The 20,296-nt window shown below is 35.9% G+C and overlaps 1 protein-coding gene across 2 annotated transcripts in view; it reads right to left on the reverse strand.

The window, feature by feature from the left end:
* Positions 1–421: 421 nt before the first annotated feature.
* The window catches only part of NAA15 (N-alpha-acetyltransferase 15, NatA auxiliary subunit), a 67,710-nt gene continuing 47,835 nt past the window's right edge, over positions 422–20,296 (reverse strand). The window contains exons 15-20 of one of the 2 annotated variants that reach the window (XM_020902989.2): positions 17,576–17,769; positions 12,291–12,399; positions 8,764–8,862; positions 3,907–4,050; positions 2,907–3,004; positions 422–1,868 (exon numbers count right to left, since the gene is read on the reverse strand). In XM_020902989.2, the coding sequence (XP_020758648.1) occupies positions 1,668–1,868; positions 2,907–3,004; positions 3,907–4,050; positions 8,764–8,862; positions 12,291–12,399; positions 17,576–17,769 (845 nt within the window). In that variant the 3' untranslated portion in view covers positions 422–1,667. Of the gene's footprint in view, positions 1,869–2,906; positions 3,005–3,906; positions 4,054–8,763; positions 8,863–12,290; positions 12,400–17,575; positions 17,770–20,296 lie in introns of both variants that reach the window. The other variant, XM_020902988.2, reaches the window with a different exon arrangement.

Genomic DNA, 20,296 nt, shown 5'->3' on the forward strand with positions numbered 1-20,296 from the left:
ACTAAAAGTACCACAAAAAGGTCAATTATATATACAATCGATTCATTTTACTTAATATCCTTATTTGCTGAGATCTTGCAAATGCAATGAGAATACAGAGCCTCTGGCTAGTTCTGTGTTTGGGTTTAAAATTTTAAGGCTCATTTTCTCAAACAAAATAGCAGTCCTCACTTTTCCTTTCAAATTACTAATTATATTCATAGTACCTGCTGCCATCCTAGCCCTCAAGGAAATCTTAATGCAGGAACAGCACTATGCTTGCTTAATGGAATTTCCCTGACACCAACACTAAGTCCATTCCAAAAAGTTCCCATCTGAACTAGCCTTACAGCACATCACACTGCCTCTGGTTTGCACCTCTGTTTCCACCTGTGTATTTTCACAGAAGCCCAACACATATTAGTTGAAATATTCACACAACTGTTTTTCAAAACAATTTATTGCATCATATTTGGTACCTTATGTTTGACAACAAAAAGGAAATTACATCTGTAACTGCAGGAAAAAGAAGCTGGTCTGTTATTGAAAAAAAAAAAAGAAAGAAAGAAAGAAATCTTGGGCCCTTTAAAAATTACAAAGTCTTGGGCTTGCCTGAAACAACTGAGCAAGAAATATATTCTTAGAAATGTAGGGCTTCAAGTATTACAAACCTGTGACACTGTGGAAAAATTCCAGAGGTATCTAAACTGCAGCACATTTTTTTCTGCATATCATGAACAAGGCCTGCTGAGGTTTTTAACTATTAGTCTCTTGATCAGTCATAGAATGGTAGTCAGGAGTTCTGCTCTTTAACTTCAAGCCATGGTAGATTTTCTTTTTTCACACTTGGGTGAAAAGTTCATGCTTGCTAATTAGTTGGTGCCACATCACAGTGCATTTGGTTCTTGCATTACAGTTTTAACAAGTTTGGCCAAAACAATGCTGAAAGGTTTGCATTGTTATTTTAGTTCTTCAAGTTTTAGTTAGAATTGAGATTGTTCCAACTGGTTCCTTCAGTTAAAAACTGTGGTACAAGAACACCAAACTGATCATGTACAGTGAATTTTGGAAACACAACAAGCGTATTGAACACCCTCTAGGTTTTCTTATAATTCTGCTTGGTATCTATATGTCCCAGCTTCTACAACATCAAGCATCTGTTGTAGGTTTCTCTGTAAATAGTGATTCACATTGCATACTTCCTATGGTCATAATCAACCCCGTAACAAAATCAGTTAGATGCTAAAGCCCCAACAACTCTTTGTGCTCAGTGAAAGAATCCAGTGCTAAAACAGCATTTATGCTGTCTGAGATATAGTAAAATCTCACAAGACAAATTTAAAGTAATATTTCTGCCACACACCTGCTTTGTTAGCTGTAACAGCCTCCAGATTTTATATAAATTAGTTTAAAAACATGGGTGGGTAGGAAGGAATAGGATAAGGTATCTTTTTTTAACCCCTCAATTTTAGCAGCTTTTAATTTTTTAAGAAACTGAACCTATATCCTGTAATATGTTAGATATTTTATATATACTTTTTCAGCAGGATAAAAAACGTAAAACACTATTTGAAGGCAAGAACATTTACTCTTCTCATTCTGTGTAAGTTAGAGCAATGCAGCAGGTGCGTGACAAAAATATTATACACTAGATATGGTCCAAAGTCATTCCGTTTGCTTAATGATGTTCAAATTTCATTGGCCAGTTCTTCAGTTTCTGCAGAACTATCTCCATTAACTGTGATCTTCATATCCTCTTCATATCCAGGAGGCATGAAAGCCAAAGCGTAAGGGAAAAGCTTATGACAATTTGCTCTATAAACTTCAGCAGCTTCTTTACAGTCTCCTAGGCTACCATCACACAAGGCTTCTAATACCTCCATACATGTCTAGAGAAAGAAAAAAGGTCACATTATAATTTGCTTAAAAGAAAAAAAAATTTATTGTGAATTTATTGGACATTTCATTATCAAAAGGTTTCTAAAACTAGAGGCAAAATGTACATATATAAGATACAGAAAAGTATTTATTTCCACTATGCATTCCATTAGAATTAGCTTCTTCAGAACTGCAAAGTTTACACAAAAGGATGGATATATAAACAGGGTCAGGACTAAGGTGAGACAAGCAAGGTGTGGCGTGCTACATCCAAAGACACTCAACTCTCAGCAAGTAAACCTCTGGCAATGTTGCCTCAGCCTACCTGGCCCTGTGCATGAGTACTGACATTTACATGCCACTGTCAATGACTATACCTAAGTCTTTAAATTTTTTGGAGGCTCAGAGCCAGATGGCAAAATCAAACATTATTTTTTAACCTTCTATTCAAATTAAAGAGAACCTTTAGGGTATGTCCACTGATGAAGAAGGAAAAAGAGTCTCAGAAACACAAAGGATATACATCCAAGGAAAATTTTTCATGAATACTAATAATCCTTTCAACCAAACCCTTAAGTCGGTCTGCTTATATTTTTAAATGATTCATGGTGACTTGGCATTTCTCATGCTTTCTTTCTTCACCTTTTCACTTGGAAAATACTACGAAGTTTCCAGATGTAAGTACCCCACAAACTCTGGCTGTCTACAAGGTAGTAACCTAACGGAAGGTGGAGGTGGTAGCTGCTCTGCCCTATGCGAGCCCATGGACCGTAGCCAATCAGGCTTCTGTCCGCGGGACTTTCCAGGCAAGAGATACCGGAGTGGACAGGAGCCATTCCCTTCCCCAGGGATCTTGCTGTATATGTGTGCACACATATACACTCTTAAATAAATTTAAGATAAATTAAGTTTCTGAGATGGAGTCATAATAGTTTGGAGAAGAGTATGCATAAATAACAAAAAAATTAATTGGTGAAAATTATTCTGGTGAAAATAGAAGCAAAGAGAGTCAAGTAACTCTTACAGAGAAATAATGAAAAACTCTTTACCTGGAGGTTTCTGTTAGTGAGGGATTCATCAAGTGTTGTTGCCAACTCTATAGCTCGCTTCTGACTAGAAGGATCTAAATAATATACCATTTTGGCAGCTAAATGAGAGGGAAAGCGGAAATGTTTTATTTCAAGGTAACACCAGCATTTTATCTTCTATCCATTCAAATATAAAAAGCAAGATCTATGTGCACACAGTGTGGCACTTTACTAGAAAAATGGGAATAGCCATTTGAAATGCTGTTATTTGAAAAAACAAAAAACACAAACCTGACAGAGTAGACCAGAAGCAGTCTAACTGTCCAAACTAAGAGAATGGTTAAGGTAAGAGAGACTAGGAAGAAATACCAATACTTCTAATAAGATTTGTCTTTGTGTGCTGGGACCATGAATAGCTTTCTTCTTTCTAGAATGAACGTAATTTGGGATTAAGGAGAACACTTGTGTGTCTGTGTGTTGTGACAGAGAGGGGTGTGGGAGATACCCAACCCTGACAGGTATGAGCACACTGCTAAAGCACTACCCATGGGTCCCATCAAGTCCAGAGTTTGGCTCATTAGCACAGACTCTTGCCAGATGATCCCTACTTGTAAGATGGTTTTCAGGTGTTCAGTACTGTCAAGTTTGACAGCTTATATAAGCATGAGAAATGAAAGATGGTTGCATCTAAGTGAATTTTAAGAGCATGCCAATGAGAGAAAAAAATAAAAAGAAAGATTCTCCTTCAGTGTATGTAATAGATAGATAAATTCAGTTATACCTGCTTCTTTATAATGCCTATGCAGAACCAGGAGAAACTATTAACCTTGACTCATAGTAATGATTTTATCCAAAACATTTAAAAATATAAAGGAGGTTAAGCTGTCTGTTTCATACGATTAAAATGTAACATACACATTTGCCTTTGCCATACAAAAAGTGTGTAACCTGTCAATGACCCACTGTAGTAAAAACTGAAGCTGTTTTAGAGGCTGAGATAAGGACAAAATAAACTGATTACCTGATAATCTATGTGGCAATGAATCAGAATTCCTTTTCAGAAAAGTTTCATTAAAGTTCTTTGGATTCGTTGCTCCAAAAAGACGATTCATTTCTTGTTTTAATACTGTTCTAACTGCATCAGGTAAATCTTTACTTTCACACACTGCTAAACAAATTAAAAACAAACTGTTATTAGGCAGTTAGATACTGACACAATTTGTGGAATTAAGAAATTATCTACCTGATGAGGTCAATGAAACAAAGCAATTATATATACAAAGACTGGATAAACTTACTAATAATCCAACATTTAAAGAAGAGCTAATCTACATAAATTTAAAGAATGTGTTGCTTCAGCAGAATAATCTAATAATTTTCTAAAGGCTACCAAATATAGTGCAGAAGATTAACAGAATTTTCCTCACCCTATCCCATATTCTTCTGTACCCACGCAAACCATTACAAATTTATCAGTTAAAAAAAAAAAAAGCCATGGATCTCTATATTCAGTGATTATGTGAACTGAGCTATCACTACGTAATAATTTCCAAACGACCACCAAAGCATTTTCCTGTAAGGAATACACTGTTGTCATCATATGCTTTGGCATTCAGAGATGGAAAAACTGACTCCCAGCCTCTCTGGGCTGAATCCTAGTTTGGTGCAGAGAGATAGTCTGGAGCTTTGAGCCAGACAGACATGAGTATGATTTTAGCGTGGACAAATCATAACCTCTCTGAACCTATTCCTTAATCTGTAAAATTAAGGTGATATCTAACCCAGAAGGATCACAGTAAGAAAAAGCTACAAATAAAATGTTACTGTTTAGTCGCTAATGGAATTTATAGTCTCCATGGAATTTTCCAGGCAAGAATACTGAAGTGGATAGCCATTTCCCGCTCCAGAGGATGTTCCCGACAAAGGGTCAAACTATATCAAGCCCATGTCTCCTGCAGTGGCAAGTGGATTCTTAGAGCTGAGTCATCTGGGAAGCCCCACAAGTAAAATAGCTAATGACATAACAGATATTCCATATACTGTCGGTACTATTTTTGTCACAGACTGAAGAAGATATAAATAGATTTTCCTTATGATTAGAAACTAATGTTGTGGCTTTCAAACTCTTGACTACAACCAAGTATCTGTACTCTGATGAGCATGTTTCCTATAAACATAACTTATTATGGGGAGCGAAAGTTTCACAGAACACTGACCCTTACATGTGCAGCACATTCTTGTATTTTATACTCTAATTTATTTCTATTTTAAGTTTTCAAATGCTTTCAAATGATGATGACCCACTCAACTTCTTCCATTTCTAATAGATCACTACCCTAAGTTTAAAAAACACTAACTTTTAAATAGCAAACATCCAAGTGAAATATTGTACATGTAGTTAGTAACTAAATAACTGATTGATATGTGCCCTTTGTTGGTTGAACAGCATTTCTTCTATCATTCTACAGAACTGGTTAACTCAAATAAATGAGTTACTAATTAAAGAATTTAGCTTAATCTCTATTATGCCTGTATTTTCAACTTGGATTTGGCAAATTTATCAATATTTGTCTTGCGGGTGGGGAATGGGCTTAGGAGAAGAGAGTGAACTGGAAGGAGAAAATCTGTTAAAATAGGTTATAGCCAATTACAATGAATATTATGTCAACAAACAGGTATCTATAAAATTTGTTACTTCTAGTGGCCTCAGTGGTTTGCCTGAAATGCTTTCAGGACACTTTATATATGCAGACAGGAAAGTAATTTTATGGCTCATAGCTGGAAGCCATACTTTTCATGTTTTTCATCACTTTCATTAACTTGTTTTCCTCAGATTAAAAAAATCTCAGAAAAATCAAAACTGCTATTTAAAAATTCCCATACAGTTAAAAATACACATATATGAATATATATGTCTTGTGTTTAGGATGTGTCAAAGAGGGAATATTTAAATAACTCCCAACATCAACTAACAGCTATTTCCCTTTTTCTGTATTAACAGTTTATATCAATAAAGCATTCATTTATTTAACAGATTAAAAAAGGAATGTTTCCAAGAACACTTCCTTACTAATTCACAAGTTGTTTCTGGTCAACTAACTCAGTCTTCTCCTCTAATCACTGATCATGTAAACTGGAACTGCAATTTCCAAGAAGATATTAATTACAATCAACCAACCAGTCAATTCTGCTGTAGCAAAATTTAGACTGTCCCATGGAAGGAGCAGCCTCAAATGTCCCAGATTTATTAAATAATCTTTTGTGGGTGAAGATTAATGGAGGCACAGAGAGTCAATCTAAACATTTTGTGACACTGATAAAAACTAACCAAAAATTACTGATGTCTCAAGAAAGTAAAAAATCTCAGACTAATTGTCTTCCATGATACATTAAACCTTTTCCAAGGGGCTTATGAGTTGAGTCCTGAGATACCCTAAAATTAAAACAACGTTTGGTTTATGTTATTAGCAGACTGAATAAGTTTAGTTATCACCAACAGTTAAAAGTCACATTAAAGAGGGGGCTGATTCTTAGCAAAAGGAGTTTCCCTGGGTTCCCAGACTAGCCAGCATTTTTTTGTTAAAATTTCAGTAGAAAAGGATATTTTGTGTGAGATAATGGTTACTTACTACTGGTTATAGTACAACCTACTGATTACTACTCAAAACAGCAAAATAAATAAATGACCATATTAAGCAAGCAAGGTTTTTTTTTTGAGGAAATACATAAGTACAGATGAGAAATAATCTGCAGAGAAAAGGAAAAAAAGAGTTTGTACAAATGAGAGAGGAAAATAATGTAAGATTCATTACAGATTAAGGTGACCAAAAACTACTAATTTTAAAAACATTTAACGGAATATAAACATGTAAGCAGGTATCAAAACAAATGAATACCTAAAGTCCTATTTCTACTTGGAACTGACCAGAAATATAATTAAAATTGCCTTAAGTTCTACAACTTAAAAAAAAAAAATGAAAACTTGGAAGAGATACTATCATTTGCATAATTAAAGGGGGAAGGGGATATCCTACATAGTAAATGACTTCATGGGGCGATTACTATTTACACTGGTAGTGTAACATTCTAAAGATTTGGAAGATGCTCATAACCATGCTAAACATTCACTTAGAGAAGCTTCTACAACTGATAAAGCAAGTGTGGAGCCATTGTTTTTTCTTTTTCCTCCATAATTTCTGGAAAGGTGTTACTGTGAGGATTTCTTCATAAAGAAATTGCTACAATATAACTTAGTAAGACAAATGTGCTCCTGACAAGTTACTTCAAAATCAAGTATTTTTCTCAAGAACCAAATATATTAATTAGTAAAAGGAACTCATAGGATGCCTAAATTTAGTGAAAATAAGTATTACTTTGTAAATCTCTTCCTGACAATGATATCAGATGAATACCTGAAGCAATGACAATAGCTAACATTAACTCCACTCAATTCTAACTTTCAATGTTAGGACCATTCTTTGTACTTGTAAAGTTCATAAGCATTTTAATTTTCTGAAACAACTGTTACAAGAAAATGGTTATATGTTCATCAAGCCACACACTCATTAGAAGTATTTGCTTGTCACTTCCAATTTATATTTCAAAGGAATATAACTCTAACTCCATTAACTTTATATGTACTGTTTTATTATCTTTCAGGAAAGAACTGACTGCATAAAAATGAATTGTGTATATATTGAAAATAGCCTGAATGCATTTCATCCTAACTGAAAATGATTTATGGCTGTTATTTCCAGCCTTAAATTTTTGATTCATGATTTCAAAAATTTTTTTTCTTTAATACCAAAAAAAAAAAAAAGACTAAAAAGAAACTTCCTTATTTTCACTAAATACAGCAATTATTTCTACTTTCTACAATATGACTACATAATTACTTTAACTTCTCTAACAGGAAATCACTTTTTTGACAAGCATAAATATGATCTAAATAAGGCTTTACCTTTTCTTCTAAGTCAAAACAATGCTAACTAATTTAGCATTTTCAAAAGAATGATTGGGATACCTAGTTTAATCTCATTATTTTTATATAATGCATGGATCCACATGGAACTGAGTACTTAGCAATGAGACAGCTAACAGTATTTTCAAATTCTGCAGACTGTTCTACTAAACATTCAATTCTCCTTATCCAGTTACTTAAAAACTGAAACAAAAAAAAACACTACTTGACTAGAGAAGCTCTTTATTCTAAATTTAAAGCTCTGGTAGTAGAAGAACAATATGAAGATCTGGGCTCTCATTCCTGTTTCATTACTAATTATTGGTGTTATCTTAAATAAGTAATTTAGTGTTTTAGCGTCCTAGATTTCTCAACTATGAGAGATAATTGGCATAATATTCCACCTTTTGTTTTCTAAAATTCTGTAGCTTTACTTCACATTAAAACTTACATATGGATCTTATTGACTAAACATTTGAAAAGGACAACAATTTGTTTTAAAGTTACTTTTACCCTACATTTACTGACAAAAATTTTATGATTCAAATCATTATGCTAGAGACAGGTAAACAAGATAATTTGTCAATTTCAAAGAGATTTTAAAATTTTAGAACAATTAACTACGTCACATAATGACGTATTCATGATTCAAAATTTCAACTTATTAACCTTTAAGAAACAGAAATAAAGATGATTCTCAAATATCTGGACTGAATGATTCTGTGTCAAAATCAGGTAACACTTTTAGCCTTAAAATAAAGATCTTCACCACAAAGAAAAGGCTTTGTTTTTTCCCCAGGCTAACTTAATACATAACAGCTTTAAAATGATTTGCGTTTATGATAAACTTGTATAAATCTCTTATTCAGTCACTATCAGCTACTGCAAATACTTAAGTAACAGAAAATTAAAACATACCAGTACTAAAGAGTCGAATCATACATTCATGAAGCCAGGGATGACTAGAATCAATAGCAAATGCTCTCTTTACTGATTGTAGCATCAAAAGAAACTTTTCTATAAAAAGGAAAAAGATATATTTTGATCATTTAATAAAAAGAGATACCCTCCTTTAGAGGACTAATAGTATCTTACAAATAGAAAAACTCATTTAGAGTCAATCACATCTGGACAGCAACTGTATGACTGAAGCAATTGACTTCCTCAGGTTAGCAACATTAGCTAATATTTTCCACGCAACATTAAGAAAAATCGTTTTATTAAGTATAAAAAATTTAGACAGCACTCAACATTATTTGGACTAATGCCATATAAACAAAAAATTTTTGAAGCCATTTCACTTCTTAATCTCCTTTATGTAGTCAAATAAACAAATTTTTCCTATTACTTAGAAAACTTCATTGTTTATGCTTAAAAGTAACATTGTTTACACCTTTCTTGTGTTTTGCAACATGTGAAATCGTTTCCCTTCTACCTCACTGTTCCTCTCCGGTCAATCCCTGGCTTCTCTTCCCCATCAGAGGTAGAGTATTGCCCAAGGTCATGTTTTTAATCACTTTCTAATCTTTCCCAATGCTATCTCTTCCCACCCCATCCCCCAAGTTTTCCAAGCTTTAGTAGTGTCTCAACCTGATAGATGAAAAAGTGCGCCCAAATACTCACCACAATTCCAAGTCTCATCCACAGTCGGACTGTGTCTTTGTTAAGACTTCTCTAATAGGGTACAATTCTCCAAATATCAAAATTTGAAACCCTAGGCTCCTCTGACAATTCCTTTTCCCCAACCCCTACATTCAGAAAGCTAACAATACGTCTATGTCCTTTATCACTGCCCATTTCAGGCTGTAGCAACAGACTCCAAATGCTGGAGAGTGATTGAGAGGTAGTACATAGCAAAGAAGCCAACTCCACAGGATTCAGACTGCCTTTCACTATTGAAAGCAGAACAGCTTTTGTATTTGACACTTTGGGGTTCCATGCAAAAATATTTGTTTAAAAAATATTTGCTTAAAAGAAAGCTGTGTTAACTATTAACAAAACTTTAAAATTATTGGACTATTTATTAAACTAATTTTCTAAATTACAACAGGAGCACTGTGGAAAATATAGAAGAAAGTATTTTAATCACTCAAACTCCATCAAAAGACAATCTCTTATGTTTTGATCTATTTTCTTCTTAGCTAGTGTTCTATTTTACATACTCATATAAGTATCTTAATAGAGATTAAAACAAACTATAGTTAGTTCTGAACCTTATTTTGAAACAATGTTATAGAGTAACCTTTCCCTAACATTTGATAATCCTGATTTTTTGATGGATACTCTACAGAGGTATCATTTTATTCTATCTCTTTTAGCAGGACAGTTACTGTTTGGAGCAGTAACTTTTGTCAGATGTTACTAACCAGTTTCTCTTTCCTTGAATACCTATCACCTTAGTGATACAATTTTTTTTGAATGAATCATTTGGATTCAGTTCAGTTCACTCACTCAGTCGTGTCTGACTCTTTGTGACCCCATGAATCGCAGCACACCAGGCCTCCCTGTCCATCACCAACTTCCGGAGTTTACTCAAACTCATGCCCATCAAGTCAATGATGCCATCCAGCCATCTCATCCTCTGTCGTCCCCTTCTCCTCCTGCCCCCAATCCCTCCCAGCATCAGGGTCTTTTTCAATGAGTCAACTCTTCGCATGAGGTGGCCAAAGTATTGGAGTTTCAGCTTCAGCATCAGTCCTTCCAATGAACACCCAGGACTGATTTCCTTTAGGATGGACTGGTTGGATCTCCTTGCAGTCCAAGGGACTCTCAAGAGTCTTCTTCAACACCATAGTTCAAAAATATCAATTTTTCGGTGCTCAGCTTTCTTCACAGTCCAACTCTCACATCCATACATGACCACTGGAAAAACCATGGCCTTGACTAGACGGACCTTTGTTGGCAAAGTAACGTCTCTGATTTTTAATGTGCTATCTAGGTTGGTCATAACTTTCCTTCCAAGGAGTAGGCATCTTTTAATTTCACAGCTGCAATCACTATCTACAGTGATCTTGGAGCCCAAAAAAATAAAGTCTGACACTGTTTCCACTGTCTCCCCGTCTATTTCCCATGAGGTGATGGGACCAGATGCCATGATCTTAGTTTTCTGAACGTTAAGCTTTAAACCAACTTTTTCACTCTCCTCTTTCACTTTCATCAAGAGGTTTTTCAGTTCCTCTTCACTTTCTGCCATAAGGGTGGTGTCATCTGCATATCTGAGGTTACTGATACTTCTCCCAGCAACCTTGATTCCAGCTTGTACTTCCTCCAGCCCAGAGTTTCTCAGGATGTACTCTGCATGTAAGTTAAATAAGCAGGGTGACAATATACAGCCTTGACGTACTCCTTTTCCTATTTGGAACCAGTCTGTTGTTCCATATCCACTTCTGTTGCTTCCTGACCTGCAAACAGGTTTCTCAAGAGGCAGGTCAGGGGGTCTGGTATTCCCATCTCCTTCAGAATTTTCCAGTTTATTGTGATCCACACAGTCAAAGGCTTTGGTGTAGTCAGTAAAGCAGAAATAGATGTTTTTCTGGAACTCTCCTGCTTTTTCAATGATCCAGCAGATACTGGCAATTTGATCTCTGGTTCCTCTGCCTTTTCTAAAACCAGCCTGAACATCTGGAAGTTCTCAGTTCACGTATTGCTGAAGCCTGGCTTGGAGAATTTTGAGCATTACCTTACTAGCGTGTGACAGAGTGCAATTGTGCGGTAGTTTAAGTATTCTTTGGGATTGCCTTTCTTAGGGATCGGAATGAAAACGGACCTTTTCCAGTCCTGTGGCCTCTGCTGAGTTTTCCAAGTTTGCTGGCATACTGAGTGCAGCACTTTAACAGCATCATTTTTCAGGATTTGAAATAGCTCAATACCATAATATCTTCTTAGTATCTACTACATTTAGCTTGTAAGAATTCTAAATCTAGCAACCAAAATCCTCCATCCAACCTTTTCCTGGCTTAGGCAACAATGGCAACCTCAACATTATTTATACACACTTGTTTTCTCTTAATAGATATTCCTCCCTTCTGTGCATCTTTTCTAAGTATGGTCTGTTCTTCAAGATACACCTCAAACATCCCATCTTCTATCTGTAACAATAGCTAATGGTTGACATTATTTACTGCTTATTGTGTACCAGACACTATTCTAAGATCTATGTGTATTATTTAGTTACTAAATTTTAGCCACATATGAGCATGATAATCACTATATTTCACCTTAATTTTAGTTATATATTGTACATCTATTTTTTATTTTAATGCCCTAGGAGAGATCATCACATCACTTAACTTCCCCATAACATACTGTAAAAAGCAGGCATTTCTTTGTGAGGAAGCTGCATTTGCCAAAATATCCTACAGTGGTGAGGCCATCAGAATTGACAACTATATTCTGAGAAATAAAGTGATCAATTTTATCAGAGCCACTATTCCCTAATTGCCTACCTTTCCTAAAGTAAATCTCAAAGGCAAAAAGATGAGTTTCTATCTTGTTCTTCACCAAGTTCTTCAATGGCGTTAAAAATTTAATAGCTTCTTCCAATGGAGTTTCAACCTAACAAAAATAAGAGATATTATACAAATGGAAGCAAGATTTGTCAGGGTGGGGATGTCAATTTTCTATTTCTACTTATTAAAAATACTTTCTCAAGAGAACAGCATTGAAACATGTATATTATCTAGGGTGAAACAGATCACCAGCCCAGGTTGGGTGCATGAGACAAGTGCTCGGGCCTGGTGCACTGGGAAGACCCAGAGGGATCGGGTGGAGAGGGAGGTGGGAGGGGGGACCGGGATGGGGAACACATGTAAATCCATGGCTAATTCATTTCAATGTATGACAAAAACCACTGCAATGATGTAAAGTAATTAGCCTCCAACTAACAAAAATAAATGGAAAAAAAAAAAAAAGAGGAAACAAAAAAAATTAAAAAACAAAAATACTTTCTCAGTAAAAACCACTTACTAGTCATCCAGAAATACACTGCTAAATTTTACCCTCCCACAACCTAAAGGAAGGGGATTCTAAACTCCTCATTCACTGAGATAATACATTATCTGTGGATAGAAACTATCCAACAAGTAAAGAAGAAGATAAAACAGAACCAGAACCAGGAAAAGAAAGACAGTAAGAGAAACAGGTAAGATAGCCAAGGGTGGGGGGAAAAAAAGAGAGAGAACGGATGTGGAACAGCATGACAAGGGCTAAGAACTGTAGAGAATATTAAAGAATGAGTGAAAGTTGAGTACAATCAAGCTATTAAAAAATAGTGCAATATCCACCCTGTGTTGCTTTGTTCCACTCCAAATTCTACAGAAATCCATAATTATTCAAATGCCATACTACAGGTGTGGTGTCATTTGAAAAGTTGTATATTTATGGAATGCTGTCTCTATCACCCTTTGAGTACTGAGACAGGACTAGTCTCTGTAGACTGGGTCCAGGACAAGGCATGACACTATATTTGCACTCAGCACCTGGGTCCTTATACTTGCCCTCTCTCATCATTGAGGCAATAACAATGTACTCGCAGTGGAATTCAGATGTGCCATATCTGTCCAACATGACTCTGCCCATACAGTAATCTGTGGTTTCACAAATTTAGATTTAGGCCAAGGAAATTATTTAACAGCATTAAAAACAAAATCAAGTTAAACAGTAAGTGGTATCTATAGGATTTACCCTGTACTAGTATATAAAGTTGGAGAAGGCAATGGCACCCCACTCCAGTACTCTCGCCTGGAAAATCCCCTGGATGGAGGAGCCTGGTGGGCTGCAGTCCATGGGGTCACGAAGAGTTGGACACGACTGAGCAACTTCACTTTCACTTTTCACTTTCATGCACTGGAGAAGGAAGTGGCAGCTCACTCCAGTGTTCTTGCCCGGAGAATCCCAGGAACGGGGGAGCCTGGTGGGCTGCTGTCTATGGGGTCGCACAGAGTCGGACACAGCTGAAGTGATTTAGCAGCAGCAGCAGTATGTAAAGCACCTAGTCATTATTCAAGGATATAAGCTCTAAACCAGAAATCAGTATGTGGCAGTATCACTACTGTAACAGTCGCAGATATCAAGAATCAGAGGAGAAAATAGGGGCCCTCATAAGTACACCTTTCTCACACTGGTGAATATCCTGCTTCTTATTCCCATGACTTTTTTAAAAATTAATTTATTTTTTATTGAAGGATAATTGCTTTACAGAATTTTGCTGTTTTCTGTCAAATTTCAACAACTCTATGCTTTAATGAGTTAGAATTTGTGGTATACAGGGGGAAAATGGTTACCAGGGAAAGTAGAGAACTGGAAACTGAAATTACCACCCAGCTATAGCAAGCTTTTCATTCCTTAAGAAGTACAGATTGAAGTGAAGGTCACTGCATTGACCAGGATAATTTAATGGAGAGAGACATGGCTGCTACCATTATAAAACAGAAACAAAAAAAAGGATATTGTAAAGTTGAATCATTACAAGCACTGGTGGTGGTGATGAAAGTCGCTCAGTCATGTCCGACTCTTTGAGACCCCATGGACTATACAGTTCATGGAATTCTCCAGGCCAGAATACCAGAGGGGGTAGCCTTTCCCTTCTCCAGGGGATCTTTCAAACCCAGGGATCAAACCCAGGTCTCCCACATTGCAGGTGGATTTCTTACCAGCTGAGCCACAAGGGAAGCCCATTACAAGCACTACTGTGACTGAAATTGAGTATTTTAATTTAAAAAGAGAAAAGAGAGAAATTACTTCTGTCTGCAACTCTAGTAAATGAAAACATATGCCCTCAAAGGAGATGTGGGTTTCTCGTCCCCACATGCTTCTGTGGGCCTCTCAAAGGTAAGACTCTGTCAAGTTAAATCTAAACAATAAAATAGTATGTACATAACCAAGACAAAGCTAACTGCATTCTACAGTTACATATATATAATGTAGTAGAGAGTGATATAAACAAAAGCATATAAATAGGGATGATGTTCTACAACAAGTGCTTTAAGATAAAACTACCCTTGAAAATCCCTGAAGTTAAGACACATAGATATAGCTATGAATATACAATATCACTAGTTTGAGTTGTATGTATGAAAACCATATATTTAAGTAGCAAAACTGCAATCACTGTAGTAAGACAGTCACACTGTGACAGGCATATAAGAACTGAGACGGCAGTCAAGCCTCTCACATCTCAAACTCAGGTGGGGTCCTAATGTTCACTGAGTAAGTACAGGGTGGAACTGCCAGCATTATGTATACTCTTTTCTGCCTCTCTCTCAAAATCACATCCAACCTTGAAGATCTGAATTTGTGTAACTTAAATAGATGTAGAAAAGAACGACACTGTGTTGATGGCACTTAGTGCCATTTAAGACAGTTATGAGGGCATTTTCTTCATATGCAATTTTTTAATTTATAAACTGACCTGAAATCTAATCCAAGTAAAATACGTGGTATAGGAGTTATCTCCTTAAATTCCCAACATAGTAACAAAAAGTGTAAAATTAGTTTAAAATTCAAAGTCGCAGAACTGAACACTACAGAGGGACCTCCCTGGCAGTGCAGTGTTAAGACTCTCCTTCCCAGGCGGGGGCACAGATTCAGTCCCCGCTCAAGAGTTCAGATCCCACAGGCCTTGCAGCCAAAGCCCAAAACATAAACAGAAGCAATAATGTAACAAAGTCAATAAAGACTTTAAGAAATGGTCCACATTAAAAAAAAAAAATCTTTAAAAATAACAACTAAAAACTATTGCCTCATGGTAAGTTGGATAAGCAAACAATACATTACATCAAGCTTTCAGATTTACACTCAGTTAACTCAATATTAAGCTAATAAACCTCCTATTTTCCTTCTCTCTTTCTTAACTAGAATAACTGCTAATTTAACAATGCTTTTATTTAAATTATCTTGATCTGGTGAACTAAATTTATCATTTACTACCTGGAAGAATAATGAAACATAAGATCACCAAAACAAAAAGAAACAAAAAAACCAACTATAGATTACAGACCCAGAATTGGCAGGCAGCTTTTAAAACAGCCTGCAATGCCCCTCCCGATTGTGACAGCTTGGTGTAAAATCTGGCCTTGCCACCACTTTGGGGTATGGGTGAGTGTGGATTCTATTAGATGCAGACATCTTGGATGCAGTCATCCTAGAAAGAGAAAGGTGTTATGTGCCTAACAGGTAAGAACAGTATACACTGAAGAGGAGTCCATGAAACTGGGTGCCTTCCACTAGGCTCCTTCCAAATAAAGGAGTCAAAAGTACTTTCTATAGTGCTTTTGCTGGAAGACTTTACAACCCTCTAGCTATAAATGACTAGACTATAACCTGACATCTGGGCCCAAAGCAGCTATCATAGGCTAAACAAAGAAAATGAAACAGTGTAACAGGAGACTAAGTGCAAGAAATCTGCTATCCAGGTACTCCTTATTAGACAGTAACTAAATACAAACAGATCCCCTTCTTTAAACTATAAACAAAAACATAAAGAGTTACAAGGAAAAAAGGTCATTAAGTCATGAGACAGAGAGAAAAATGTAAAGAATGATAGTGGCAGGGAGTCAGTGATGGTGGTAAAAGTGGCAGTTAAGAAATAAGCGGAGGCATAAAGATGGAAGGCCCCGTAAAGTTGGCATTATCCCTGAGAACTCTGCAGTTCTCCATGGGGCCTGAAAGGTCAGTTTTCTGTGCTTCTTCACAACCCTGTATAGTCTTTCAATAAACTCCCAACAACAATAAAAAGGCAGTATCTTTGTTTCTAGAAAGCACAAAATTATTTGTCAATACAGCTTCGTGAAATCCAAGCTACATTTATCAATGGTTCTTAAATAGCAATACTGCTATGAGATATTACTGTCCATCTGCTAGGATATAATTCTAAAAGTATTTTTTAACTCTACTCGTTGGGTATTACAATTTTCCTTAGTTATAAAGCAACCAATGACCAAGGAATTTTTAGTTACTAATAAGGCTAAAACTCAACTCTAGGTTTACTGTTTACTATATTGCTTTAACATAGTAAAGCATGCAGTTACTCGCACATGGAGGAGGAGGGTGTCAAGGGTCAGAAGAAAACTGCATAGGTATGTTACTGATCAAAATGATTTACATGACAATGAATGCCTTGGTTTCAGTTTAACAGTTAAAAATGGCAGATAAGATTTTTGGCTTGGGGAAAATATTTGAGGACTTTAAAGATATCAGGTACAAATAGTTAAGTACAATATATTGTAAGTTGACAACACAAGTGAGAGAGACATACAGAACTCACTTTTTAAGAAGCTCAATTTAGACTATATAAAAACTTAAATGCTACCACTTTTAACAGACTATATTCTTTACACATACATTTTCCTGAGTCCTAACATCTTGTCTAGTAATGATTTTTCCTAGTCCCATTTTATAGTTAAGAAAACCATCAAAGAAATTAGACAAAGTGTCTAAGATACACAGTGACATGTAAGAGCTATTATGTGGTCCCAGATCAGAATGACTCAAAAGCCAAAACTTTCCAGTATATCATACACAGTACTCAGAATCATTATTTCCAGTTTTAAATGTGACATACAATCAGAAAAGAGAGAAGACAGAAGAGAAAGAGGAAAGAGAGAGAGCAAAGAAGGAAAACTAAAAATAAATCTTACTCTAAAATCTATCAAATTGGCTGAAAAAGACTCTATAAAGACAATAGCTGGTCATGAAATTTCACTCAGTTGTGCTAAATACTACTTTTAAGTACCTTGGCCAGTTTCTCCGGAATAAGTTCTTCTTTTGGACCTCCAATTTCCTCATCATCATCATCCTTCTTCTTTTTCTGATTTCTCTGCTGCTTTTCTTTTTCTGCATTTTTTTTCTCTTCCTCTATCTGGGCTTTCTTTTGAGCTCTTCTTTGTTTATTACGTAGCTTCTTAAGCTCTTTATCAGACATGTTTGCTGTAAGCAGTGTTAATAAAACCATCAATGTGTTAATCAGATTTATAATGATCAATTACTACTATGTATTAATATTCCCAAACTCCCATTAAAAATGTCTCATATTACACATGTTCATGTGCCTTTAATAAGGCTGCATTTGTTAAAGAATATAAACATCTTAAAAAAATTTGTGAAACCAAGAGGAGACCTATTGTGACAACCACAGCAAAGCAGACAAGCATGAGCTCTTCCAGCAAAATTAAACTTCTTGCAGTTCTAAGAATGTAACAAGCAGTTTCAAACCCCTATGGCACTGTATTATGCTTTAGTTATGCCTTCTCTAATCCTGTCAAACAGTGCTGCCACCATGCCTTACATATTCTGCTTGTCGTAACACTTTGTCTACACATCTGTTTCTCTTTTAGACTGTGAGTTCCTTGGTGGAAGAGACTTTTGTTTTACTCAAAATCTTTGTGCTGTCAAGGCCTAGCAGCATACCAAAACACACAGAAAACACTCAAATATTTGTTGAAGGAAGAATGAATAACTGTATAGTAAATTTAAAATGTGACATTAAAAATTAACAATTATTCTTTGAGGTACAAGCCACAGAATGTCTTAAATAAAGACTAGAAATCTCTGATAAACACGCTACAATACAGTGGGAAAATTGCATTGTGTAGACTTAAAGCAATAAATCTGAAAGCCACATGTTCAATAGGTATTTGAAAAACACTTTGTTAATAATGAGAAATGAAAAAAGTCATTCTAAAATACTCTACCACTGTGGTGATTTTTAAATATGTTCACAAATTCTTCCCTTTAAAAAGTAAAGCCTATTTCCCCTCCCCTTGAATGTGAACTATACTTAGTGATTAGATTCTAACTAATAGAATGTACTAGAAGTGAATATGCATGACATCCAAGATTAGGAAATACAAGCACTGTGAATTCCTCTTTGCTCTCTCTTGGATCACTCAGAGGAAGCCAGCTGTCATGCTCTGAAGAAACCCAAACCACCTCATGCAAATACCCATGTGGCCAAGAACAGGACTCTGGCCATGAGTAAGCCATCCTGGAAGTAAATTCTCCAACCTAGGCCAATCCTTTGATGCCTTGGCTGCTATCTTGACATCAAGAAGAGAAAGATGGGTAACAGAAACCTGTGTACCGATATCAATACAACATAGTTTTCAGTATGACTTTATAATAAGCTTTGGGCTTCCCTGGTAGCTCAGGAGTAAAGAGTCCACCTGCCAAAGCAGGAGATGCGGGTTCAATTCCTGGGATGGGAAGATGCCCCTAGAGAAGAAAATGGCAACCCACTCCAGTATTCTTGCCTTGAAAATCCCATGGACAGAGGAGCTGGGCAGGCTACAGTGCATGGGGTTGCAAAGAGTCAGACACAACCAAGCAACTAAACAACAATAATAATAAATTTTAATATATTGGAGAACAAGACACCATGCCCACAACCCACCAAAATATTTTTTCAGAGCTCAGATCATGATTAAAGTGACATTTTAAACATATGGATGACCCATTCAAAAAAGTACTATTTCGAAGACAGCAGTGTTTTATTTGGGGATAAAAAAGCCACCCTTCACTTCCCATCACATATAAAAATTATCTCCAGATAATCACACAGCCAAATGTAAAAATAACAAAGCAAACATTACGAGAAAACAAAGAAGATATTTATAAATATGTTATACATTTTGAAGAAGAAAAGCCAAGACCCAGAAGCCACAAAAGACTAAAATAGTTTTGCCTCCGGAAAATTAAAACTTTTACATAATGAAAGATACCCATCATAAAGAAAGCTAAGACCTAAGCAATAGGAAGAAAACATCTGCAACACATAAATAAGGATTAAGGTCCTGAACACATACAGATCTCCTACAAACCAAGAAGTTTCAAAATAAAATAGGTCAACAATATGAACAGGCAATTCATGTAAGAAACCCAAAAGCAGGACTTCCCTGGTGGTCCAGTGATTAAGAATCTGCCTTGCAATGCAAGGGACTCGGGATGCAGGGAACTAAGATTCCACAACCTCAGAGCAACTGAGCCTGCAAGACCCACGTACCGAGCTCTGCGTCACACCCCTGAGGACCCGCACTGTGCAGCGAAGACCCTGTGCTACCACGGAGACCCAAAGCAGCCAGGTAAATAAATGATTATTAACTAATGTTTCCCCTAAGTAACAAAAATGTGAAGGATGAACAATTTTCAATGTGGGCAATAAAATAAAAGACAATCTCAATACACTGTTGGTGGCAACAAAAACTTTTATGGAAGGCTATGCAATTCTCATAATCTTTGACCTAGTTAATTTCCTCTTCTAACAATCCCTGCTAAATAAATATGTGCACAATGATGCCTTACAGGACATTTACTTTAGCACTGTAATGGGGACAAGGGAACCCTCATTCCCATTAACAAAATTTAAAATGTTGTAATTTTAAATAAAATAAAATGTAATTTTAGAACATTGGGAATGATATCATCCCATTTATGGGTTAAAAAAATAAAACAAACAAAA

Source organism: Odocoileus virginianus, chromosome 12 (assembly GCF_023699985.2).
Source record: "Odocoileus virginianus isolate 20LAN1187 ecotype Illinois chromosome 12, Ovbor_1.2, whole genome shotgun sequence".
Taxonomy (NCBI): Eukaryota; Metazoa; Chordata; class Mammalia; order Artiodactyla; family Cervidae; genus Odocoileus; species Odocoileus virginianus.